Consider the following 24,163-nt stretch of genomic DNA (forward strand, 5'->3'; position numbering starts at 1 on the left):
TCTCTCTCAGGGTAACTTGGGAATTTTTTTTGGCTGGTGCAGCATAAGCCTCAGACTTCCTTGCACCATATGGCTAATAATAATATCCTAAACATCTATTTAAAGAAGTTTTTGAGCCTAGAACCCTGGGCTCCGGTGGATGAACAGGATTACTAGTTTACAATTATCGAGAGCCACATTATATGAAAATTTGAATGTAACCAGTTGGGTTCAACTGAATGGCATGCTTAAGTGTTAACTGGCACGTTCGATGCTCCTCAAATTGGGAACTTTATGGTTAAACCACGTGCTTAAGGAAGGCAAAACTGTTCCTTGCTTGATTGCTTACGTCCTGCTCTCCAAAACGCAAAAGGAATAAAACCAGTTTCCTTCAAACACTCTGAAAATAGACTTAAAGATCACTTTGAAAAGGTCCTGTCAAGAGAAAACATTCAGGAATCACATCACTTTATTAACGTATTTATTGATGCAAATGTGCACCCTCGATAGATAAATTTTTGCACAAAGGTCAATAAGCGAATATCAGTAGTAATAATAAAATAATAACAAGTAGACGTCACTCTCTCTGACAAGACGATGCTTCGAAATTTACCTAATACTATTTGCAGAAAGGCAAACACCTTGGTTTGCCTTCTTGCAATATTTGCATATTAAATTTTATGTTAAATCTTCTCAGCCTGTAATATACTTTTACAAATATGAAGACAATAAGTATGTAAACAGATTTACGTTTCTGTTACGTTTACGAGATTGTCTTTAATTTTGCCATTCCGGGATCATGGCAAATTTGTTTCTTAACAACGTCGGATAATCGAAAGTCTACTGTAAATGTTTATTGAGCCATGCGATCTTTGAAATAAGGGAAATTTTATTATTTATATAATATTGCTTTTCTTTCTTATTTCAAAATTGCCAAAAAAATATTTGGAATAAGATGTAGCACGTTGATAAATTACTAAACCTTTTTGTCTATCCAAATTTCTCTTTATAGGAATCGTGCTATGTATACAGTACTTGATTATGGGTGATTTCGTGGATATTTGGTATTTTTACTCGCACCTTGGAATAATGTGCCATCAAAATTATCACACGTTCATTTAAAATTCATTTTGCCAAGAAATTATTCAGTGTATTTTCTTTAAGCTTAGATTTAAGGCTGCAAGAAAATTTTGGGACAGAACGTTTTGAGCATGAATAGAAATTAAAAAAAAAAAAACTTTCATAGAGAAGGCGCCTCAGAACCTCTAGTCTCTAGATTGTTGTTGATTTTATTATTATTTGTTTTCTCCCGGTAGGACCGACCACAACGTTACCAATTACTACGACACAAAAACTGATTATAATCTTAGCTACTATCCAATAAACATTACAGCGTGGCCGGCTAGTTGATAAACCTGTTCTAAGGAGCGAGTTCTCAACCTCTCTAAAGCATTCAAAGTATTTTAGACGGTATGAAAAACTGCTCGTAAAACTCGAAACAGTTAAAATGTGAAAATTTCTCGCTAGGATACAAATCAGGATTATATCTTTTAACAAGCACTTAGTAATGTGTATTGGCTGAAGTACACAAGAAGATATCTGTTGATATTGGAGGAAGGGGAGGAGGGCATTAATTTACTGTCCTCTTTTTGCATAATCAGCAATGTGCCACATAGGCTAAAAATGTATAGTGTGCCAGCCAGGGGCGAACCAGAACCCAATCATTATTGTCCAAACTGACGCCTGTTAGCGTCCGTTTGGACACTAATGATTTACGCTAATATTTCTGGGTTTAGCAACGCTATTTTTTACTTTCTGAACTCTGTCATCACCTAATCCAAGTTCCCTATTAGAAAACTCAGAGATGTGTGCAGGCCAAACATTAAATTTGAAATTAGGACCATGTAGTCTTATTTATCACTTTAAAATAATGATACATAAAACACGATATTAGTCCAGAAGTACATTTACTTTTGTCTAATAAAAGCGTATTATCAGTTATTTTTAATAAGGGGTTGTTCGAAAAGTAGCCGTGACAATGTCGTGTACATGTTCTCATGAGCAGGAATGAGGTGGAGTGGAATTCGTTCTTGGGAGAAAAATTTCACACAGCAATACGACAAATGTGCGCAATTTCCTGAAGACAACGTCGGTTATCTCGCCCAACAGTGTAAAGTGTCAGTGTGTACATGCTATGAAGGTGCTGCGTCAGCGTGAAATCTCTATTTGGACACGAGGCCTCTTAACTTTGATTTGTTTCCCAATATGAAGAAGCCATTCAGAGAGCGATCTACATACTGTAGATCGCTCTCTCAATATTTTCAAAAAAGTTATGGTGGTATCAGATACTCGTATTTTTGAGATCAACTTGTACCTGAGGTCATAAATTGCTTTCAAGGTATGTAACCATCAAATAGAATAGTAAATAAAGCTATTTTTTTTAAACTTTCGTGTATCAACTACTTTTTGAACAACCTTCGTTGATCATATATTTTTATTACATGTATCACAATAATAGTAGTATTAAAAATACGAAAAAAATTAATTAAAAGGGTACAAAGAAGTGAAAACCTTGTGGAAGAAGTTGTTGCTTATAAAAGGTCGAAAAAGGTTTTCAGGGGTTGTTAAGTTTTGTACTGTTGCTGTATGGATATCTATTGGTTATTTCTGTCAATCGTGTTTTCTTGTAACATCAGTTTTAATACTTTTATTTGGCGCAGTCTATTTCGACTATCAGAGACAGAGGTCATTTTTTTTTCCAGAGCACATTAGAATCTTAGTCACATTGCACCGATGTGATTGTCTTCGTACACGTGTTTTCATGGATCTCTCTCTCTCTCTCTCTCTCTCTCTCTCTGCATGCCGTGTGGGCTGGAAAACAGAATAACTATATTCCCTCCGCTTGAGATCAGCTAGTGGACAGAAGTGATAGAGTCGTATTTCTGCTACAAGTAGATTGCAAACGGGAATAATGCAGTTAAATATTTTAAGAGTTAACTGGAAAACATTACCTGTATAAACAACCTCTCCTAGACTTAAGTAGGTAACTCGATCCAGAAATGGAAAGATGTCGGAACGAGGTTTCTCCATGCTAAGGATGACTACTCGATTGTACTTTTTGGCGTGGTTGGAGAGAATTGAAATCACAAAATAGGTGTTCAGTGGGTCGAGGTCATAGGTAGGATCGTCCAGCAGTATCATCACTGTGAAAGAAAAACATGTGAAAATATGAAGTAATTAACATTAATGCTTCGTCATATTTTGTCATGTTATAATCAAGCTACAATAAACACACTGTACTGTATTTAATTTAGCCAAAAACTGAAAGTAACTTTACTACAAAACATAATCCTGGAAGTAAGACACAAGGAAATTGGCAACATACTCTGCGTTCAACGATGGAACATTATATTTTAAGGTAGGGAGTTTGACTTTATAACATTTCATTTCTCTACTTCTGTAGTTAAATTTATTATTATTATTCAGTTTATTAAGCTTCAGGTCACCCCCTGTACAGCTGGTTGGCTAAAAGGGTATACATAGAATAAGTGAAAAATACATACATTAAAAGAATAGATAATGTTTGACAATGCACGTGCCTGGAGTTGGCATAATATCGGTATATATATTTACAAAATGGAGAAAACGTAGGGTTCAGCATGTATACATTTAAGAGAATTAATTAAGTTAACAATATAAATTCAGTTTACCATCTATTAAAAAGAAAGCCAAAGTATTGAAATACAGAGGTTCGTTGATTTTTTGCGTCTAGTTTGGGTTCTGCTTTTCGAACTATCATGATAGAATATCAATTATTCTGTATTTTTCTGACGAATAGCCAGTGTATTCGTATTAATTTCATTATTGAATGTAGTGATTTTTGAGTACCCTTTATTGATTTTTTGCCTAAGTGCCCAGAATTCACGTGTGATCCAACTTGGTATTAAGATGCATATTGTCTATGGATCAGACTTCTATTTCCAATACAAGCATTCTTGTATTGCGTGTGGACACAAATACAGAATCGGTAATATTTGGGAGTTTCAAAAACCATTTTCAAAATTATTTCATACACCACTTCCAGTAAACATCTTAACAAATAATGAGTCTTTATCAGATTAAGCGTATTTTCTGAAATGTTGAATTCGGACTGGTCTACTCCACTCAAAGAAATTTATAAAACGTTTCCTCCTCTTTAGCCAGTCAGTATTCTCGATTTAAGAAGGCATAGATTGCACATACCATTTCTTGGGTTAAGAGATAGTAGCAATGGTGATATTTCTGTTTTCCTGCAAACTTATCCATAGGAAACCTGTTTAGGAAAACATAGGAAAACTTATCCATAGGAAACCTTATTATTTAGAAACTCACTTGCAGTGAGTTTCTAAATAATGGACGATCTGATGCATTTTATAGCAGATTTAGCTTGCAGACTGCTAGACTTAGTCCAGTTGATATATTTCAATGTTTTATAAAACTCTCGTGTGTCCGAAACTGCTTTTACTTTAAATACTGTGTACTGAAGTTGACCCTCTATACATTGCTGTTTTTTTTTTTTTTTTTCAATAAGAAAATAATTTGATGTTTTTACTTTATTTTGAATATTAGGGTATCTTGATGCTCAGGTAGCAGAATCACTCCTTGCCGAGTATAATCCTAATTGCAGTCTTAGTTTGCTGCATTTGTTTCTAGGCAATTGGTGTTTCTTTTTTATAATAGTCTTTTGGAAAGGGGCAAAAAAAAAAAAAAGAGCAACAAGCCTCGTCCGATTATTGCACTTGAGCTTAACTGCCATATGCACATTAAGTAATGTAAAAGTAATTTAAGTCGGTAGTCTTAAGACATAAAATGAATTTCACATCCAGGTATACCTACCTGGATCTCTTACAAGTTCGACACCAAGAGTGAGACGTCTGTACTCGCTGGATTTGAGAGTGGTCACTTCTCGATTGGCCACCTGATTGAGCGCGAGATCTGCCATCACTTGCTTCACCTAGATCAAAATACAGAGTCAGTTTTATATCGTTTTTTTCTTTTCACAATTTTTGTTCCCTGCCAAAAGAGCTTTAACAAAACGCGAAAATTTTCGACAAATTAAAAGCATGTTTGATTAAACTTTCCATGTAAATCCTCACTTATACTTATTTTTAAAGTTGGACCCAGTTCGACGAACACTATAATACTGTATGCTGATAACGACTATAATAGCTTGATTAAGATTATGTGATCTGAGGTCTCACGATAGATTCTGTAGTTGCAAGAACATGACCTCTACCAAACAAAATCAGCCCCTTTATAAATTATTTTTATTTCACTTATAAATTATTGTGTGTGGCTATACTGGAGAAAGACGGAAAACATAACTAATGATTTACACACTTTATTTCCAATTAACAATAAACTCCTGTTATCCGGGGGGGGGGGGGTGATTGGGAAGTAAATCTGCCCGGATAATTCGCAAAATGAAAGAAAAACTTAAATGTAATATAAATGTAGATTTATTTACATACATTCTGTATTCAGATTTATAAAAGTATACTAGAGTGAGATTTGACGTGATATATAATGTAGTTTCATTTAAAGTTGAACCTTATCACTTTGTATGTGTTTACCTGCGAGCTCGATTTATTTTTTTTAATTGAAAGAACGATCCTTTTCCGTTTTAATGTTGGTGTTTTTTTTTTTTTTTTTTTTTTTGTTATCCGACTTAGATTTCTGTGGGTCGCGGACACCTAGGTTAATACGACCTCTTAATGAGGATTTTTCTAATACACAACTTATGCATGTACTGAAGAAACTTAAAGGAACAAATTCAGTTTGTTGTTTTATAATACAGAGTTATCCAATTAAAATGCAACCTAGTTTGCATTGAAACGAAATTTTATGAAAGAAGGAATACAAACTATTACAAAATGCTCTAGAAGCGTCCACTTGCTCGTTTGGACATGCATTCACTAGTTTTCAGAAATTTTCATGCAGCTCTAAGAATATGTTCATCCATGACGCGAATGCAGTTCCAAGTGGTTGAATTGTTCAATTTTCATATTATTAAATTTTTAAAAGTTTCGATTTCCCTTCTATTTCTCCGAAATTTGGCCAAAGCCGCATCAGGATTCTTAAGTCAGATAATATTTTAAAGATGATAAACTTTGTTAACGTACTTTCTTCCTGAGAAAGAAGCATTAATAAATGTGTACTGCTCCTCAAATAACTGCTGTCACAATAAACCCGCCTTCTTCCTGCGTCTAAAAATATTTCGCTCCATATCTAAGGATATGATATGTTCTGTTGCCTTGGTACATACAGTCAGTTTGCGCAATAAGTGGATAACCCTGTATAAGCATATGAAACACTACTACTACCACTTTAAAAAATACAGTATTGTTTATAATGTGTTCGGAATCACCGGCATTCATTTTTCCTCCCTTTCTCCTCTCTGACAAGCCATCTTACCCTGTTTCTCTTCATGGAGCCAGCCACCTTGGATCCAACTGTGAGATGCGCTCCGTACACTAAGGTTTGACGAACTGTCAGACCTGGTAATAGATTTACTTGACGGGGGATGTAGCAGCACTGTTCTTGAAATAATTGAAGAGTCAAGGGCACGTCATTTAACATAATGTGGCCTCGAGTGTGACCCATGGACCGCCGGGCTATGACCTCTAACATGGCCCGTTTGCCACTACCTGCAAAAAGAGAGAGAACACAATATTGGCTTTGTTTGGCTCATCACGTAAAGAATAAAAGTGGTAGGTTAGTGGGTCGGGATAATTAGTTCATACTCTTAGATATTTCTCTTTAAAAAAACAAAAAGACTTCCAGTTTTATAATGAGAAATAAGGTGACCCACAAAAATATTAAATGAACAATAAAGAAATGTAACCTAAAGAGTTCACGAAAAGATAGAAAAGAAAAAGAATATTTGTGTGTACGCGTGAGGTAAACGAAAATAAAAACATACCTGAAGAGGGAGGGGGGGAATCTTTTCAGTTCAGCCGGAGGAGTCAATTCATGGAATACATAGCACATTGTCAAAATACAGATCGTGATGAAATTTCAATTGCGATTCGGTTATAAAATATAAATTGAGTTAATACTGAAAAAATATAAAAAAGTATAATATATTGTTTGACTTTATACATTTTAATTATACTTTTAAATTATGATTATGCTTTAATATTTTAGTCTACTTTGCAGAAATAGAAAGCTGACTTATGAGAGCTCAGTGTGTATGTGTGTTTGTTACTATAACATTTATTTTGCACAACAGGTTGTTACGTAATAACTTATGTAAGAAAGGTTGCATTACAGGTTACCTTAGAAAATGTGTGATAACAAGAGAGCCTGACAGACAGTGGTAATGAACGCAGAGGTAAACGAGTACAATATGGATACTAATGAAGCCTGTCCCACAAACTCCAAGATACAAAGCGATAACAAAAGGAGATGAGGAGATAAATTTATAAAAAAATGCACTGAAAGTTATAAATCATTTTAATGAATAAATGGGAAACAGAGGGTTTCACAGAAACCTTATACGGTATGTTAGATAGGGAAATTATGAAAAGTATGTCGACTGCACGCCTTTCAAAAAAAAAAAATTAAAATTAAACAAAACGGCATTTAGATGGCAATGTAATCATCATTGATTAGTCTTGCTTGTGGCAAAAGGTTCAAGAGACAGACTTGGAAAGTACCATTTCTAATTGCATTAACCCTTGGGACAGATAACGGCAAGCTGACGGTAGGAGGGAGTCACGTTGAGAGCGGAGCAGAGTAACTCTTACAAAGGTACAAATAGTTAATCGTGTGAATAATTAGTGGGTGCTAAAGCATAAGTAATTTTGAACACTTTTATTTAACATTTGAAATGCATGACCAGATTATGCATAATGATCTGGAATGGGAAGGTCTTATTTTTGTGAAGAATAAGCGAAGTATCCATAGAAGAAAAAGCACTGCACAAGCATTTCTTTAAATCCAAGATTTGGAAAGTGTATATTGGGGGGGGGGGGGCTACAAACGAGACCTAAACAGAATAATGACATTGAGATCTAAGGGTTCTTAAGTCAAAAATGGACTTGACATGGTTTATAGCTTTACATTAAGTGAAGTAATAAGAACGAGTTTAAGAGAATTCTGCTTCGGTATGGTATACAGAATTTGTGGCATTGGCATTTGCATTTAGCCAAGTTCAGGATCGCAGAGTTCTTTAAGGACCAATGAAGCACCGAATCCAGTCAATGCTGTAGTGAAGTACTGTCGCTGGAAGTGATGGCTTTGTAAATCTTTAGACCATCGGTAACGAGCTGGACTTTGAATTCAAAATAATTGAGCTCTGAAATGGAACCATCTTTAAAACAAACGAAAAAGCGAGGACCAAAGGGGAGTCCGGGGGGGGGGGGACACCGGAATTGATTGAGAATGAAGCACAACCCGACATCTGTCAGGTAGGTGCTTCATTTTTACTTTGATCCACCGATATTTTCATTTCTTGATTAGAGATTACAACTATTCAGATTTCAGCGGACCCATTTACAGACGATATATATTTTGTTTGCAGTACACACACAAAACAAAACACCATACTAATGAAGGAGATCCCAGGATACGATCTGGAGTCGTAAAACAGGATTTTTTTTAAAAAGAACAATACACTGCTATTAAAAAATAGGCAAATATCAATCTGTGAACGATTCATTACAAAGATTTCGCCAGATATATGCATCATTTTTTTTTTAGCTTTACCTTAGTTTAAAATGGAGGAGGAACAACGATTTTTGTTTTGTCAAGTGAATGAACTCAGTTTTTATTAGGGTTAAATTAAAATTAGTCCAGTACGATCATTCCAATGAGCAAAACGATACATCATATCCAGCGGTTAAAATCATCTACTATTACTTTGTGCCTCAAAGATTTCACTATTTCTCCTTGTAGTGTTATCTCTCACTTGGGATTCTGATCATGTAGTTCCAGTAATCGGTGGCGTAACTAGCAGTTTTGAGAACTATTGCCAAATATCATAAATGCGAATTCCTTTCATTAAATTATTTTAATTTATTCAATTGGTAAATGATGATTTAATAAAAATTGCTACAAAATAATTATAACTTAAACAATATTGTTTTAATTCATTGATTGATTAAATTTATAATAAAATTAGTTAGTATTAATATTGGCCATACAGTGCAAGAAAGTTGAGCTTTTGCTGCATCAGCAATAAAAAAAAAAATGTTTATATTATCTTCTTTCCGTAGTTACTGATCCAACAGTCCTTTGAATTTCTTTGTTATTGGTGGTGTATGTTCAGCAAGGACATCGATGACTAAAACTGCTGATTTGTTTAACGTATCCAGAACAACCGTATCGAAAGATATCCGCAGCTACCAAGTATGGAAACAAAATCTGATGGTAATGCTAGAAAGAGGTGTAAGGAGCATAAAAACTGAATGGAAGCGTCATATTTTCAGACGAATCATCATTCACACTTTTTCCAACATCAGGGTAAAGTTTACGTTTGGCGACTGCCGAAGGAAGCGCATCATCCTGACTATCTTGTGCCAACCTCAAACATTAACAATGGTTTGGGCAGCAATATCTTTATATTCTTTAGGTCCTTTCATCACCCTGAACAGTACAAATGATGCTAGAATACTATATCATTATTAATGATATAGTATTTCAATACTATTAGTAATGAAATTGGCAAAAAAGGTTCCTATATATGAGATGGAGAATGTTGCAATTCAAGGAATGCAGTTAAATTAGAGTAACTGGCAGCACAAAGGAAATTAAGTATTCACTGACCTTTTGATCCCAATACAGCCATAACCTCTCCAGCATGCACTTCTAGGGTCACATCCTTCAGTATGGTGCCTTTTGGTACTGATCCTGTTACCTTCTGGAAGCAGTTTCCGGGTTCTACTTCTCCAGTGTGGAACACATTGGTAAGCTCCAGGACATGGTTGTTGGATATCATAGAGTTACCTAATAGAAAGTCAATGGGTTAGCAGAAATACATATTAAAAAATAATGAAACATTACAACAGAATCAGGCTTTTAATTTAGTTTATTTAAAAGATAATAATTAATTTCCAGATTCGAAATGGCCCAGATATGAACAGTCCAAACCGTTAAAAAAAAAAAAAAAAAAAAAATTAAAGATTGCCGACGTCAGTATCCTTTTCTTTCTTTGGCATTGATGACTAGTCATCGGCAAAAGACGCCGGAGATGACGACTGATGATTACACAATTTGTATATCGCTGTCAGCAAACTTATGTAATAAAAAAGGAATAAATGATGGAGCAGTACTGACACGTGAGTTGACATAACACGCACATCAACGTGAAAAAGCAAAGCTTGTATAAGCAGCGGGACGTCTTTATGCCACAGCTCATATTTGCCACGTAAATTTTACGGCCGTTTCTAGTTGGTGGAGGGTTGATGACCCCCAGATGGAGCATGCAAGGTGGCCTTCAGGTACGCTGGCAGCAAAGTAGACGTAGCTTGTCGGTGTGCGGCTCAGCTCGTCACTTTTTCTAGAGGTGGATTTACTCTGTTGGACTTGTGTGGTTATTGGAAGTGACGTCACAGTGGACTCCATTGTGACTGAAACAGAAAATTTTCACTTGTGGATATTTGTAAGGAAGCATCAAAAAAATTCGGACAAATATTTTAATGACTTTTCTACTCTCACATAAATCACTGTTAATTATTCCTGTTTACATATTGTAGCGAGTTAAATATTACTCCATTGCTATTTTGGAATTCAGCGTAAGAGTTGACGTTCCTGGGAATAATGTTATTTTCCAACAGATCTTTAGTGCCAAACTCAACTTCTTATAAATAATTCAAAAAAATTAAAATATTTCACGTAAACTGCAGCAGGTCAGCATCTTTGTAGTTTATGTGCCAAATTCGGTGAACTTTTATCATTAAATTATTTTAGTCTTTCAGCGATGAAAAAAAAAAAAAATCCCTATGGAGTTTCTTTAGAATCCAGTCTTCAAAAAGACCGGAGGAATTCTAAAAGCTCTCTTCAATCAGGGCCTGTAATTAGACTATTTCAAAGAAAGATTTATTCCAGAGAGAGAGAGATGGATTTCTCTTTTTCTTTCCGAAGTTTTCAACCCTTGGAAACAGTTACAGGCATAACAGACTGGAGCAATATGGCCTAAGATATTGATGCTCCGTAAAACCAATAACAAGTCTCCCAAAACTTTAAACCAAAAATCATAAAATTAACCCAAAGTCATAACACAAAAATATTATACTAGATCACTTTCATCTTTTAACTTTTTAAATACCACTTCCACCTTCCTGAAAGATCGCCAGCATTTAACCCCCCCCCCCCGCCTTGATTACCTAACAAAATACTTCAGTTCTAGTTATATTATTTTAATGAAAATACGTCACATAATATTCGTGCGACATCTACCCTTCCTCTCATAGCACATTAACATTTGATCTAGCCTAACCGTCCTTATTTTGAATTAAATTAATTTTAAAATTATCATAACCTTAAGAATATCATATTAACCGTATTCTGGAGTCACGTGAATATGAACCATGGTCAACCAAAACCTGTATACTATTCTATTTTTGTTTGACCACTCGGCTAAGTCAGGTACTGTACTATATCAATAAAAACAGTTCGGTAACATATTAAACACATTAAATATAAAATATATTCGGTAACATATTAAACTAGAATTGACTAGCTGCGCCTGAAATGGAAAGATATATAGAGGAACTAAGACTACTTGCATACCTTTTGACGTGAACGTCGAACACTACATTTCGCAATGACGCAGGGAGGGGGTGATTTTCAAAGTTTCATTAATTAAGAGGGAAAAGCTGTTTTAGTAACACTTCCCGGCATTATCTTGAACTTCGGTGTCGTTTCTTTCTTATCAGGGAAAAGAGTGATATAAGTTTCGCTCAAAATTCAATACAATCCATGTATGTATTTCCCATTTCTTTGGTAATAAACTAACTTCATTCATGACTTAACAACACAGGAAACAGAAAAAGGAAGGTCTCGTGCCCTTAATGCTTTGAAGTAGAGCCTCCGGAATTGGTGTGTATGAGAACTGCTTCAAAGATTTACTGAAAATGTTGCAAGACCTGTTTTTAGTTTAATTCAATTCTTCATTACGCGCACGATACTCACAATAGAAGAAAGAGTGGAATGATAGTGGAGCGTATAATAAAAAAAAATTATTTAGCCTTTTTTTTTTTCAGTGAAGGGCTGTTTTTCAGTTCTTTGTTTTTTCCTGCTTGTACCAAACACTATGAAGGCATAATGATTTCATATACACTGCGATATTACACATTGCCGAAGAGTAGATTGCAAGTTCTCAGACATATCCATGACACTTAAAACTATCACACGGAAAGCAGGTTCCTATGGAACGGGAACTTACATTAGCCAGAATACAATCTTTTGCTTTTTTATGTGCATTACCCACCCTCCGAGTAAAGAAGTACACTTCAAATCAGAAACTTTCTTCTTTTATTTTGTAAGCTGCATCTTGCGGTGTCGCTTGAAAACGTCTGCTCTCAGAATCTACTTTAGTAACAATTTTTAACTGGTGGGGCGCGATCTCTCCTCCTCCTCCAACAATACCGAATAATTGCCTGGGGGCGACACTCTTTAATCAATTAAGAACACAAGAACCAAGTTTGTTACGATGCGGTAAGTGGAGAGTTAAAGAACGACTGCCGATTTCGCTTTCACTCGAAAAGGGGTTGCTGGAAATTCCAGACAGTTGCTTAAGAATTGTTAGTAGGCCTCAGAGAAAGGATGCCGTGTGTACACCACAATTTCCACCAGTTGTGTTTCATTGGGTAAGAACTGGATGCCATATTAACCAGTTCCGTTTATGAAGAATCACTATAAAGTAAGTACTCTCAGGATGTAGTTAAATGCATAAGGCTCACACCTGAGCACTCAGAATTACACGAGAAACTTCCTTTTTAGGATTCAGGTTTTTAAATTTTGTGAAGTTCAAACTCTGTTGTTTAACCAGTTGGTGGCGGGTTTACGGTAAGCATCTTGGGCCATATTTCATTACTCTGTACACGTGTTTAAGGGCAATATTTACATGTGCGGGTTGAAAAACCTGGAATAGCCTGACAGGAAATGTTTACTAAGAGATAAGAGTAGGTAGATCTTTATCAGGTGTAATAAGCTCGCATACTGATTGCTAGTGTACACTTTTCAACGTTCACTTCTCCCTTTTATCTTTTAATTTGGGTGTGTGGAGAGAAGAGTAGAACATCACGGATTCGTATGCTGTCGGAAATAGTCTCATCAACTGAATAGTGTTCTGTCTGTTCTTCTTCATGAATTTCACTGGTTGCGTGGTCATTTTCCCATACTTAATAAAAAAAACAGATGAAGTTACTTGAGAGAATTTGCTTACTAAGCCTCATATTATGTTAATTAAGTGGTAACTTCTGGTTACCTGGCAGGGCTGGATTTTGGCGTTCATAGACCCTAGGCACGTTAATTCCGAAATGTGCTAAAAATGGGGAGAAATGTTTCTTCTATTTTAACACTTTGACTGCGAATCAATTAATGACAAACCACCTCAATTGACGGAGCGACTATCACTTCTATTCTTCTAGTTTCGAGAACAGTCGCTAAGTAGCGTAGTGCGGGTTGGCAGATCGACCGTATTCAACAGTCAGGGGCTTGAACCCCGGTCTACTCAAAGAGCGTGTGCTACTGCACTGCCGTTCCTGACCACTCGGCTACGGAGGCCCGTTTTTTTTTTTTTTTTTTATTTATTGAATTGAAGCTCCTAGAGTCGATTGCAAAGAAATATCATGCGTAGGAATGGTTCTAGAAAAGTTTTTTCCCCTTCCTTCGTAGGCCCTAGGCACTGTGCCTATAGTACCTAATGGGAAATCCGGCCCTGTTACCTGGTAACCTAGAACAATTAGTTCAAACACGTGAAACTTTAATACAGCGTTCTTGATAACAGGTTCGTAGCATTCCCTCCCCAGTTTTCCCTACAGAAATATTACTATAAATTTGAACAGGAGCTTTGATCTGTTTTAAAATTTTATTGTTTACTTAGAATATGTAAGGAATCTTTGCAAGAAATTTTCGTGTCGTTGGATTGACTTATTTTGTTATAAATCATTACTATCTGCTAACGCTCCTGAAATGTAACGCACTGTGTACATTAACTAATTTGTCTTTTTATGTTCTCTGCTCATAGTGTTTTTTTGATATTGTAAGAAAGAAGCCCTGTGGATCTTATTTAATCCACATATCTCAAGGGCTTTATAATGTTCTGACGACATTCCATATTTTCTGCGTACCAAACCTTGCCAATTTTGGATGGCATCTACTCCTCCCACTTTACTCATTCTGGCATTCATCGAGTTTCCATCATAATTGTCTTTTTTTTTTTTCTTTTCTTTTTTTTTTTTGTTGTTTTCTCTTTCTCAGTCAGTGAAGTACTGCGGTAAAAGATTAAACATTGGTCCATTCCAATACAAAAACAAAAAACGTTTTTTTTTCCCCTTTCCTGGTAATGTGTATTTTTAAAGCCAGCGTTCGGATACTGATGTAATTTCGTCAACCGTAAAATTTAGCATGCCGATCCTCCTTCCGTGTAACATTAGACTGTAAAAGAATGTAATTGCTGAGTAGTTATAATCCAATACAATTTTGACAAAATTTTCACATTATAATCAGCATTAATTCAATGGCCAAAAACCACATTTCTGCTTAGATACTAAACATTGTAGCAACTCTAGGATTTCCTATTGAAGTCTATCAAAAAACTTTTTTTTTTAATGCTCACTTTAAATTAATTGATCCAAACTTAAATTATACTGGCACGTATAGTACATGAATGTGTTGACTTTGCTTTCGTTGGCATTTTTAAAAGATGCATTCTTTTTACTAACAAAGCTGAGAGTTTGCAAGGCAAAGTGGAATAATGGGATCGATTTCAATCGACTGTTTCCCATGTTTTAAAGAATTTTTCATAAATTGGTCAATCCACGATATTCGTCATTTATTTGTTTGAATTCATTATAGAATTATTGATAGAAACTTTAGGAATCGTGGCTTGCCGTGATGGAATATTGGAAGTCAGGGTTCTTAAAGTACTTGCTGTTGTACCATTATTTTCCAAAGTGGAATACTGCATATCTGCTTCTGGTTACACGAAGGATTTTAATAGATGGTAACAGTTCATCGCTATGAATTAGTACGTCCGAGAGAGAACAGCTTAGCTGGTTATGTCGCTATAGATAAAGTGATGGCCAAATGGAAGGCATTTGATGAAAGAGTGCATGGATCACGCTGGGATCCATGCCAAGGGATCCCCTGCATAGTTTTCATTGGCAGCGGGGCGGAAATTATTCACACATGCATTCCTTGCAGGAATGTAAGCCACTTTTATGTTACGAGACTCATCTGGAGCGAGAAATTGCTTCTCCTTTTAAGCACACCATTAGGTAAATTTATGGTGGCTAATAAGATGAAGGTCAGCGTACCACTACTACGTATTGGCTGTATGTTTTTTCTGTAGCTCTGTTCTTTGCTTTTGTAACATTATTTTTTTTTTAGTTGGGAAGTGGCCCTGTGTCAACCAGCAGGTAAATAATTTCCACTGCTGTCCAAACATGCGATAAAAGTTTCAGAAATATCTTACAAAATTCAAAAAAGTTTTAAAAGATGAAGTAATAGTTTATTTAAGCATAGAACTGTTCTACTTTCTTTTGATTATTTAAGTTTGGAGTTTATAGCGGGGAAATTTTTTCAGCCACTCAGTTAATTTTATTTGACCCACTTCTTGAAACTCAGTCCTTTAAAAGGAGGGGCGGACATGGAAAGTTTTACGAAACCGAACGTTCGTTAATGAAATATTTTATTTTTAATAATTAAATATGTACATAACATTACCGATGCTTCAGACCTTTTTTGGTTCGTTTTTGAATTCTCAAGAAATAAATTAATGGAATTGCTAAACGCTGTCTCGTAATTCCCTTCCATACATGAAGGAATTTCAGTACTGTTTAATAAAAAAAACTGAAACCTGCAATACATTCAGAGTCGGGAGAAAACAGTGAAAAAGTAGTGGAATTGGGAGAACGATAGAGGCAAGAGACAAGGAATATCAGAGCGGGCAGACATATGCACAAATACCACCCTTGAAGCGAAAAGAACCTTAGAGCACATAATTAGGGTACCAGAGATGAGTAGTGGGTGAAGCAATCGACAATTGAGATTAAGAAAAAAAATTTTAATGTTGCTTTAATCCACTTGGATAGGTTGCATATATGGTCCGAAAAATGGAAACTGAAGTTTATTAGTTCTGAATGTAAGGTTATGAGAAACAGAAATCCTGGAGTCACGTATAAGCTAGAAGCTAAAAGAGGTCCAAGGTGAAAAGGACTCAGTGTTACGATTCGCTCTGACATGAAGTTTTCCACGCAAGGTGGTTAGGAATGCACGTGATATCCTGTCCGTGATTATTATGTTTGATAGTAGGGAGAAGGACGTTATTATCCCTCTGTACGAAGTGATGGTTACATCTCATTTGGAATATTGTATTCAGGTCTGGAGAGTGTACCTGAAAAGAAAGAGGGCCGACAACTAGATTAGACATGAACGCAAATCGATGGACGTAAGAAGAACGGTTTAGAAAGTATGGGTTGCAAAGTTTGGCAATCAGACATTTAAGAAGAAGGGGCCTGATTGAGGTGTATAATGCATTGAAGAAGAGATCGAATAAAATGAATGAGGAAGGTCGTAGGTGAGACACGAACCAGGCTACACAAATATAAAATCTCAGGGAATAATACATGATTGGATCCCTTGAAGTTTACTTATGAGCAGGGGGATTTCCGAACACTGCAATAAGTATCCCCAACGTTGCAGAGGCAGTAAGTCTGGCTAAGTTCAAAGCGGAATTTGGATGGTTACCTTTTGGGAATGTAAATATTGTTTATTTTTAATTTTTACTGATGCAGAAAGGTCCACTTCTTCGTATCATATCATTCTGCCTAAACATCTCAAATGTGTTTAGTAACTTGTTGGTGGAAATCTAAATGGAAAAATTATGAAGCGGAAAATTATTCTTTCTTAGTTTTTTTTCAAGTCGTCACTTAAACATCCTTTAATTTTCTGATTCATGATTATTCTCTCGGCTATTCAAGAGCATTTCATAAATATTGTATAATCAAACACAGAATAGATAATTCTAATAAGATAGCAATATTCGAGATGATGTGCTACCGAACTTGGTGGCATCGTTTGCTCTCTCACACCGTGTGAAAAAAGCTTGTGGTCAGTTTCCATCACCTTCGTAAAATGCTTACAAAATGCCTACTGACGGAAGGAACTTTTGGGCTCTTTTCGCATCTTGGCCGATTGACGCGACATACTGGTACCTTGTGAGCCATAGTTGCCTTGGCGCAATCCTAAAAGCGCACTTCAAGACAACGTAAAGCCACTTTATCTGCACTGCTCACTCATTCGTCTTTAATCCCAAATATTTAAAACTCATTTCAGTTACGTGTATTCTTGTAAACGAGCTTGACCGCTTTCTTGCTCCCTCTTTCAACAAATCAAATTATTTTATTCGTATTTTTATGGCTGCTGTGCGTACGAGCAAAACTCAAATCACGCGTGTCCCGTAGTGCTCCTTGCGAAATATTTCCATTCACTGTTCAAGAATTGTCTGCGTGCACCACATTTATCGAGTCACGACAGGTCACAGGTTAATCGGACAGAGAACCTTGTTTCTAAAAGGGAAAGTTTTTATATAGGCACGTGGTGTATGGTCATACCTCCCCCCACCAATAGTCAGTAACTCTTGTTTGTATCTGTTCTGATATTACGAAGGCCAAATGTGGTAATCAGAAGGAGTGTACAAGTCACGTTCTGCCATTCACGTGTGTATGGTAATGAGATCCCCTACTGGCACATGTGGTTTCTGGAAAAGGTATCCTTTAACTTAAACTGAATGGTAACAGATTTATTCCCTTAAGTCTTAAGGGAATAAATATGTTACAGTTATGTGGGCACTGCACTTAAAGATTACATTTGAATATGTCAAGAGAGACCAAATGTCATTTCTCGAGTATAACTTAACCACAGGACATGCGTGTTAAAAATCTAAACCAATAAATAACTGTGAAAGTATAAATACAGTACTGTACGAATGTTTGAATGATTTTTTTTTACTTAAGGTGAAGTTACCCTTCGTACTATAATAAAATTATACAAGCTAAGGCTGAGTGTGTTTTTATTATACTCTTACCTTTCTGTTCTGTTACTGGCTTCATTTTTGGTTTCTGAATAATGATGCACAAATGCTTACTACTCCAGCCCTGTTAAGAAAAAGAAGTCAACAAAATTCAGTTTTTAGCATGTAGATAAGTTACTTGAATTATATTAAACAAATTTTACTCAATTAATTTTATTCAACTATTATTTATAAATGTAAAGCGCCCAGCGATTAGACATAAGATATGAAATTTTTTAGGCGACCAGAAAGACACACGGTGTCCTTTCTATAATTTATAGGACCTATGTAAGTATGGGGAAAATTCTCTCGTCCATGTAAGAAGATGGTAGGATGTCTGGAGGCCACACCTGAAGAGAAACAGAGCTTCTAGTGACGTTTCAACCGGCAGGAGAGATTAAGACGATCAATTGCTGCAAACATCTTGGAAATCAACCTATGCAAAAATATGATTTGAAAAGAACTACAGAACACGAATCTTGTTTGACACCTTCTCCATAATTCAGTTTTAAAACACAAGAGGTGCTAGAAACAGATCAACGAGAGAACCCAACGTCCTCAGGCGACAAGGCCATGGGGTCTTCTGATTGCTTTCTTGAACTGTTTTCTTCCTGGGATTTGCCATGGTCACTTCCTACGATGGATTTCGGAAGAGTTCACAGAGGACACCAATAATTACATTGTTTCTTGCTATTTAGCTTTTAGTAATCTTAATTTACTTTTGTTGTTTTATGTTTATATTCGTTTTTTTTTTTTTTTTTTTTTTGTAACTTCATCGTTGTAACTAATAAATCCACTTGGAAACCTCGCTTGATAGCGAGGATAAACAGATTACAGCACAACCTGCCGTGTATTTACTTATTTCCTATCAGATCGAAATTGCACAGCATGTACTCTCTTAATCATATGCTTCCGTTTAATTCCATCTGTTACTCAATAGATTATCCACTGACTCTCAGAAGCTGTACAGTGACCAAATCATCTTCCACCCTTGGGGATACTTACGCTGTCATTAAGCAATAAGAAATATTCATCTGGCGAAGTCAAGCAAAAACCTTACCTCAGATTCACCATCTAAACATTTCTGGAAGGAAGGAAGTAGTTGCTTTAGGGAAAGATCTAATTTGTGTGAAACCTCTTGGTTCCAGCAGCCTCTTTTGCCTCACTGAACTATATTCATGCAGTTTACGCTTACAAAGTTAAATATAAGCGTAAACTATATTCATGCAGTTTACGCTTATATTTAACGCTTACAAAGGCGCGCAAATGTTAATAATTATTAAAAATGTCATGTTAAAAATATGTGGGCTAGTAGCACCAGACTAATCCCGGCATTGCATGGGGCATACCTAATTGTATGTAGCAATCAATACTATTACTACAGTGCAGTCTAGTATTTCTCAACTTTCTACTTCTGGCCGCTTTTCGAGCGAACAAAAAATTTGCATCAGTCCTGATATACTCCTTTCTAATTAATCAGCTTTGTTTTTTCATTCGTTTAAGATTAGGGGAACTTGCACCATCCGAGCGCTTAGAGCGAGAGTGCAGCACCACATTCGTTCGAGTTGGCCGTGATTCGAGCTCACGTGAATGCTAAATACGGTAATGATCGTTTTATTGTCAACGTGATTAGCTGTAAGCTCCTCTGACTCTGTGGTCGTGCCGGAACATAAACAGAACGTTTTGTGAGTTAAATTTATTATGGCACTTCGGGACACCACAGATTTGGTTGTCTTTAGCGTACGACTACTTTGGTTTGGGGTTTTTTTTTTTTTTTTTTTAGGAGCATTAGCAACTAAGGCCATATTGCTCCGGGATATGCGGTGGTCATTCCCTGACCTTTCCGCATCCTCCGTATTTGGTGGTCACGGGCTCGAACCCCGGTCTAATTAAGAAGCGTGTGCTACGCACTGCTGCTCCTGCCCACCTGGCTACGGAGGCGCCCCCGCCCACGACTACGACTACTTCGGTCATATTACGTCGGTTCATTTGCTAAAAAAAAAAAAAAAAAAAAAAAGTTCTGTTTATATTCTGGCACGACCGCATAATTCAGAGGAGTTTACAACTAGTCATTTAACAAGAATATTATCATAATCTTATTTAGCGGTCATGTGAGCTCGAACCACGATCAACCCAAACGCGCATTGCCCACGTCACTGTGTATTGTGCCTGTACAAATGTTTACGGTTTTCATGCTGTACTGGCTGCTGAGAAACCAGATGAAAAGGTCTTCGGGAATTCCTTCATTGTCAGAAGGGATGTGAACTTTGGCCTCGCCAAGAGAATAGCAAATCCGCTACTGCCATGTACGACGACCTCCTCCCATAATATTCTTCGAGATCCACAGGAGAACTCCAAAGATATCCAGTGATCCCGAAATGATTTTCAACCCACTTGTTGATAATTGTCGATTTAACTAATGAGTCGAAATTTTTCTTTTGTTCGTCAGCATTGAATCTAGTAGCGGACAAGTGAGCAGTGGAGACTATTTCAATGAGAATAGCACCCCCCCCTGTGCTCGTCTGCATCTATCTGTTATTCATAATATGCTATGCACATCTGCTCGGAAATCTCTTATTCATACCTTTCCATTATATAGCCGAGTGGTCAGGAGCGCGAGTGAAATAGCACACGCTCTTTGAATGGACCGGGATTCAAGTCTGTGACTACTAAATACGATTAACGTTTGTATTGATTATTTTACTGTAAACTACACTGATGGAGTTTACAGGTGGTCGTCCGGGAGTATAAACAAGAAAAGTTGTCATGTAGAATGACGATCCCCCCAATAATATTCTTCGAGATCTTTAGTAGAACTAGAAGAATATCCTCTCAGATTTTTTATTTTAAATTTTCCAATACATATGATCATAATTTCTATTATACTTTTAGTGAAGGTTTTTTTTTGGGGGGGGGGGGGTTGCACTGATCACACCTTACAATGTAACTCACACCCTTCTAGCCAATGGCTGGCCCAGGGGTGTCTCCTCAACAGAGAAATAAACTGATAATAATATGTCAGAACGTTTGAAGAAATTACACTGAATGCCTACGAGCGAGTGATTGACTTCCCGTGACTTGTGTGCAATGCTCACAAGATTCAAACTTATCTTGCTATCCACAACTCAGAAAACACTGAACCGGTACAGAAGGGGAAGAGAGTTTTCCGTTCCCTTTGTAGTGTTACGAGTTCTTTTTTTCACCGGGAGAAACCATAGGCGAATCACCCGAATTCCCCGAACCCTTAGCTTAAAGTTTAGCTCGATACTCTACAGAACATGCGCATAACTTTGTTGCAACTCACCTGTTGATCGAAGCGCTCCTTCCATACGCTTCTCCTGTGGTCGCCGAAAGCGTCAAGACAACAGATTTATTTCAGACTGACTTCCTTTTAACTTTTTTTGTCTTTAAATTAAGATTTGGAATGTTGGAGTACGACTCCCATTGAAAGATAGAAACTACAACACTCGATGCCTCTGACAATTCCGTCTGTGCCCCCGTAGACACAAAACACACAGCACTCCTCGCTTCCGCAGGAAATACGTCTGCAGAAGTTTTACCTGAGAGCCATCATTGGCTAGACCAAACGCACCTGCATGGGAGAACCTGTCGGTCCGGCCCACGGCAGTGACAGAAAGCAAAAAAAGGAAAGGGGGGTATTAAAACATTCACGTGCGGTATGCATAGCTAATGAGGGTTTGGACCGGTTCAGCATTTGCCTGTAGGCCGCTCGCCTTTCTCTACAACACTGTCACCAGCCATGACGTCTGGTGTGAGAGTATAAGTCTGACGTCGTTTGTTTCAGCCCGAAGTTGGCGTTTCTGTCGATGTTTCCTGCACTGTCTACCGAACAGGAGTAAACAGACATTGCAATTATTGGCATGGCAGTGGGAAGACCGTCAGAGATTGTCTTTGGGTTTGCAGATCAACAGGTTGGTGCCTACTGAGCACAGGAAAGTTTCCAGGACTGTACACGTCGGTGTGGCGCGTTCGCAGTTTTTCTATTACCTCCCGACGGACGTGAACATTGGAAGGTAAGTCAGCCGAGTACTTGGGTTAGACGTAGCCTTTGGGGGTTTCAGGTGTGACTTAGAAAGACGAGTGAATGCACTGTTCCTATCATAAGTTGATTTCTGTTAATGAGGAAAGATGAGTATTATTTGAGATTTGTAACGGGAAATAAGTTTTCTGTTGTAGGATGTTGAATTGTCTTTCAGCTGCCCCGGTTAATTCCGAATATTGAGATTTCTGGATGCGATGCACAGGGGTAAGACGCGGGGGGAATCAAGACCCTTGAAGATTAATCAACTGAAATCTTCAGTCATAATTGTTTATTTGACAAAAACCTTTTACCTTAAACTGTACGTGACAGTCGAAATAACCTTTTCAAGAATATTTAGAGAAATCCCCTCCTACAGTGTTAAGTATTTCACAAGACCATTTCACTCGATGCTGGACACCTTTCGATACTCGGATTCCGGTTGGATTTCACTCAATTTGTTCCACTAATTGAGTGAAATCCAAGTTGTGGTTAAAAAAGCGTAGTGAAAAATAATTTTTGCAGTACAACTGGAAAGTAGTGTGTGTGTGTGTGTGTGTGTGTGTATATATATATATATATATATATATATATATATATATATAGGACTGCTTGGAGACTGATTCTGGAAATTAAGCAGGAAAGGAAATTCTCGAAACAGAACGATAGAAATTTTATGCCAATGCCTTAATAAAATATCGCCTATGAACTATCGCTTAATATTCCGTATCTGCAGTATAAGGAAAGAAAAGCATTGGGAAGGAATAGACATTACAGGGGAAAACAGTTTTCCTCTATAATGTCTGCTCCTTCCTCTATTGAAATTCCCCACTCTTTTATTGTTTTACGATAATTAAACCCTTTAATAGAATTTTTCATGTGATCTTACGTATTGCAGAAGGACACTTCCTATTAGGTCAGCAACAGCATTGGCAAATTATGGTTGAGACCTTGATAGTAGGTTGCCACATAAGTAACTACTTTACACATTACTCATACCACCAAGGACAAGAGCAAGGCAGCATTCTAATTCCCCCATAAGGGACACTCAAAACGTTTCTTAGTTTTGATTCTGTCCAATACATTAATAATGGTATATAAATATAGAAACAATTTTGTCGGACGCATAAAATATTTAATTTTAAAAATATTTTTTAAAAATTAAACTTTATATTGTTCTTTAATTAACGAGTTTTAATACTGATATTCTCAAGGCCTAAAATTTGTCTAATTAGGATAGTAATCTTTCGATTATCTCCTGACTGTTTAGTCCTGGAATTCCGAAAGAGATGGTAATGGTTTAATTCCTTGGTCTTTATGAAGCACGACTTCCATTACACAAACTTATTTCAAATCTTATAAGTTTGAAATTAGTCTCAAGGTATCACGAGGTATTGTTGGAATGATGTTAAGTGTTCAATTTAATTTTGAAGCGCAATTGTTTTAAGGATATTAGAGTAGTTAATTCATCCAAATTTAAAAAAAAAAAAAATGGCAAATCTGATTTTTTGCTAAAGCTGTTTCACGGCGCTATCTTTCGTATTCAGCATGGAATATTCCTTTTGAATAAATCGCTAAAAATTACCAAGGTATTGTGTTATGAAACTAAGGAGAAAATAATGGTAGCGGAGGCTAAATGAGCGACCTTGAGCCACCTATTGATTTCCTTCCTACAGTAATTTCACAGAACTTCATAATACATTATGAATGATCAATACCAACCAAAAACTTTTTACCAAGAAACTTCGGTTTTCTGTAGTTCACCTTTTGTTAAGTGTATACGAAACTACTGTTAAATAATTTAATAAAATTATTTTGATAGCGTAACTGTGTGCTGTTATTAACACTGCAACTTTGGTTTAACC

The 24,163-nt window shown here is 36.6% G+C and overlaps 2 protein-coding genes across 2 annotated transcripts in view; one reads left to right on the forward strand and one right to left on the reverse strand.

The window, feature by feature from the left end:
- The window catches only part of LOC150076470 (ATP-binding cassette sub-family G member 5), a 43,698-nt gene extending 21,682 nt beyond the window's left edge, over positions 1 to 22,016 (reverse strand). The window contains exons 1-6 of the mRNA XM_090387434.1: positions 21,564 to 22,016; positions 18,275 to 18,344; positions 9,787 to 9,966; positions 6,433 to 6,665; positions 4,855 to 4,972; positions 2,991 to 3,182 (exon numbers count right to left, since the gene is read on the reverse strand). Of these exons, the coding sequence (XP_090243560.1) occupies positions 2,991 to 3,182; positions 4,855 to 4,972; positions 6,433 to 6,665; positions 9,787 to 9,966; positions 18,275 to 18,299 (748 nt within the window). The 5' untranslated portion in view covers positions 18,300 to 18,344; positions 21,564 to 22,016. The remainder of the gene's footprint in view (positions 1 to 2,990; positions 3,183 to 4,854; positions 4,973 to 6,432; positions 6,666 to 9,786; positions 9,967 to 18,274; positions 18,345 to 21,563) is intronic.
- A 37-nt stretch (positions 22,017 to 22,053) lies between these two features.
- The window catches only part of LOC150076471 (ATP-binding cassette sub-family G member 8), a 126,646-nt gene continuing 124,536 nt past the window's right edge, over positions 22,054 to 24,163 (forward strand). Inside the window, exon 1 of the mRNA XM_090387432.1 lies at positions 22,054 to 22,293. The gene's annotated coding sequence lies outside the window, so the exon portion shown is untranslated. The remainder of the gene's footprint in view (positions 22,294 to 24,163) is intronic.

The sequence above is a fragment of the Mastigoproctus giganteus genome, chromosome 13 (genome assembly GCF_048544385.1).
Source record: "Mastigoproctus giganteus isolate SK-2022 chromosome 13, ASM4854438v1, whole genome shotgun sequence".
Lineage (NCBI taxonomy): Eukaryota > Metazoa > Arthropoda > Arachnida > Uropygi > Thelyphonidae > Mastigoproctus > Mastigoproctus giganteus.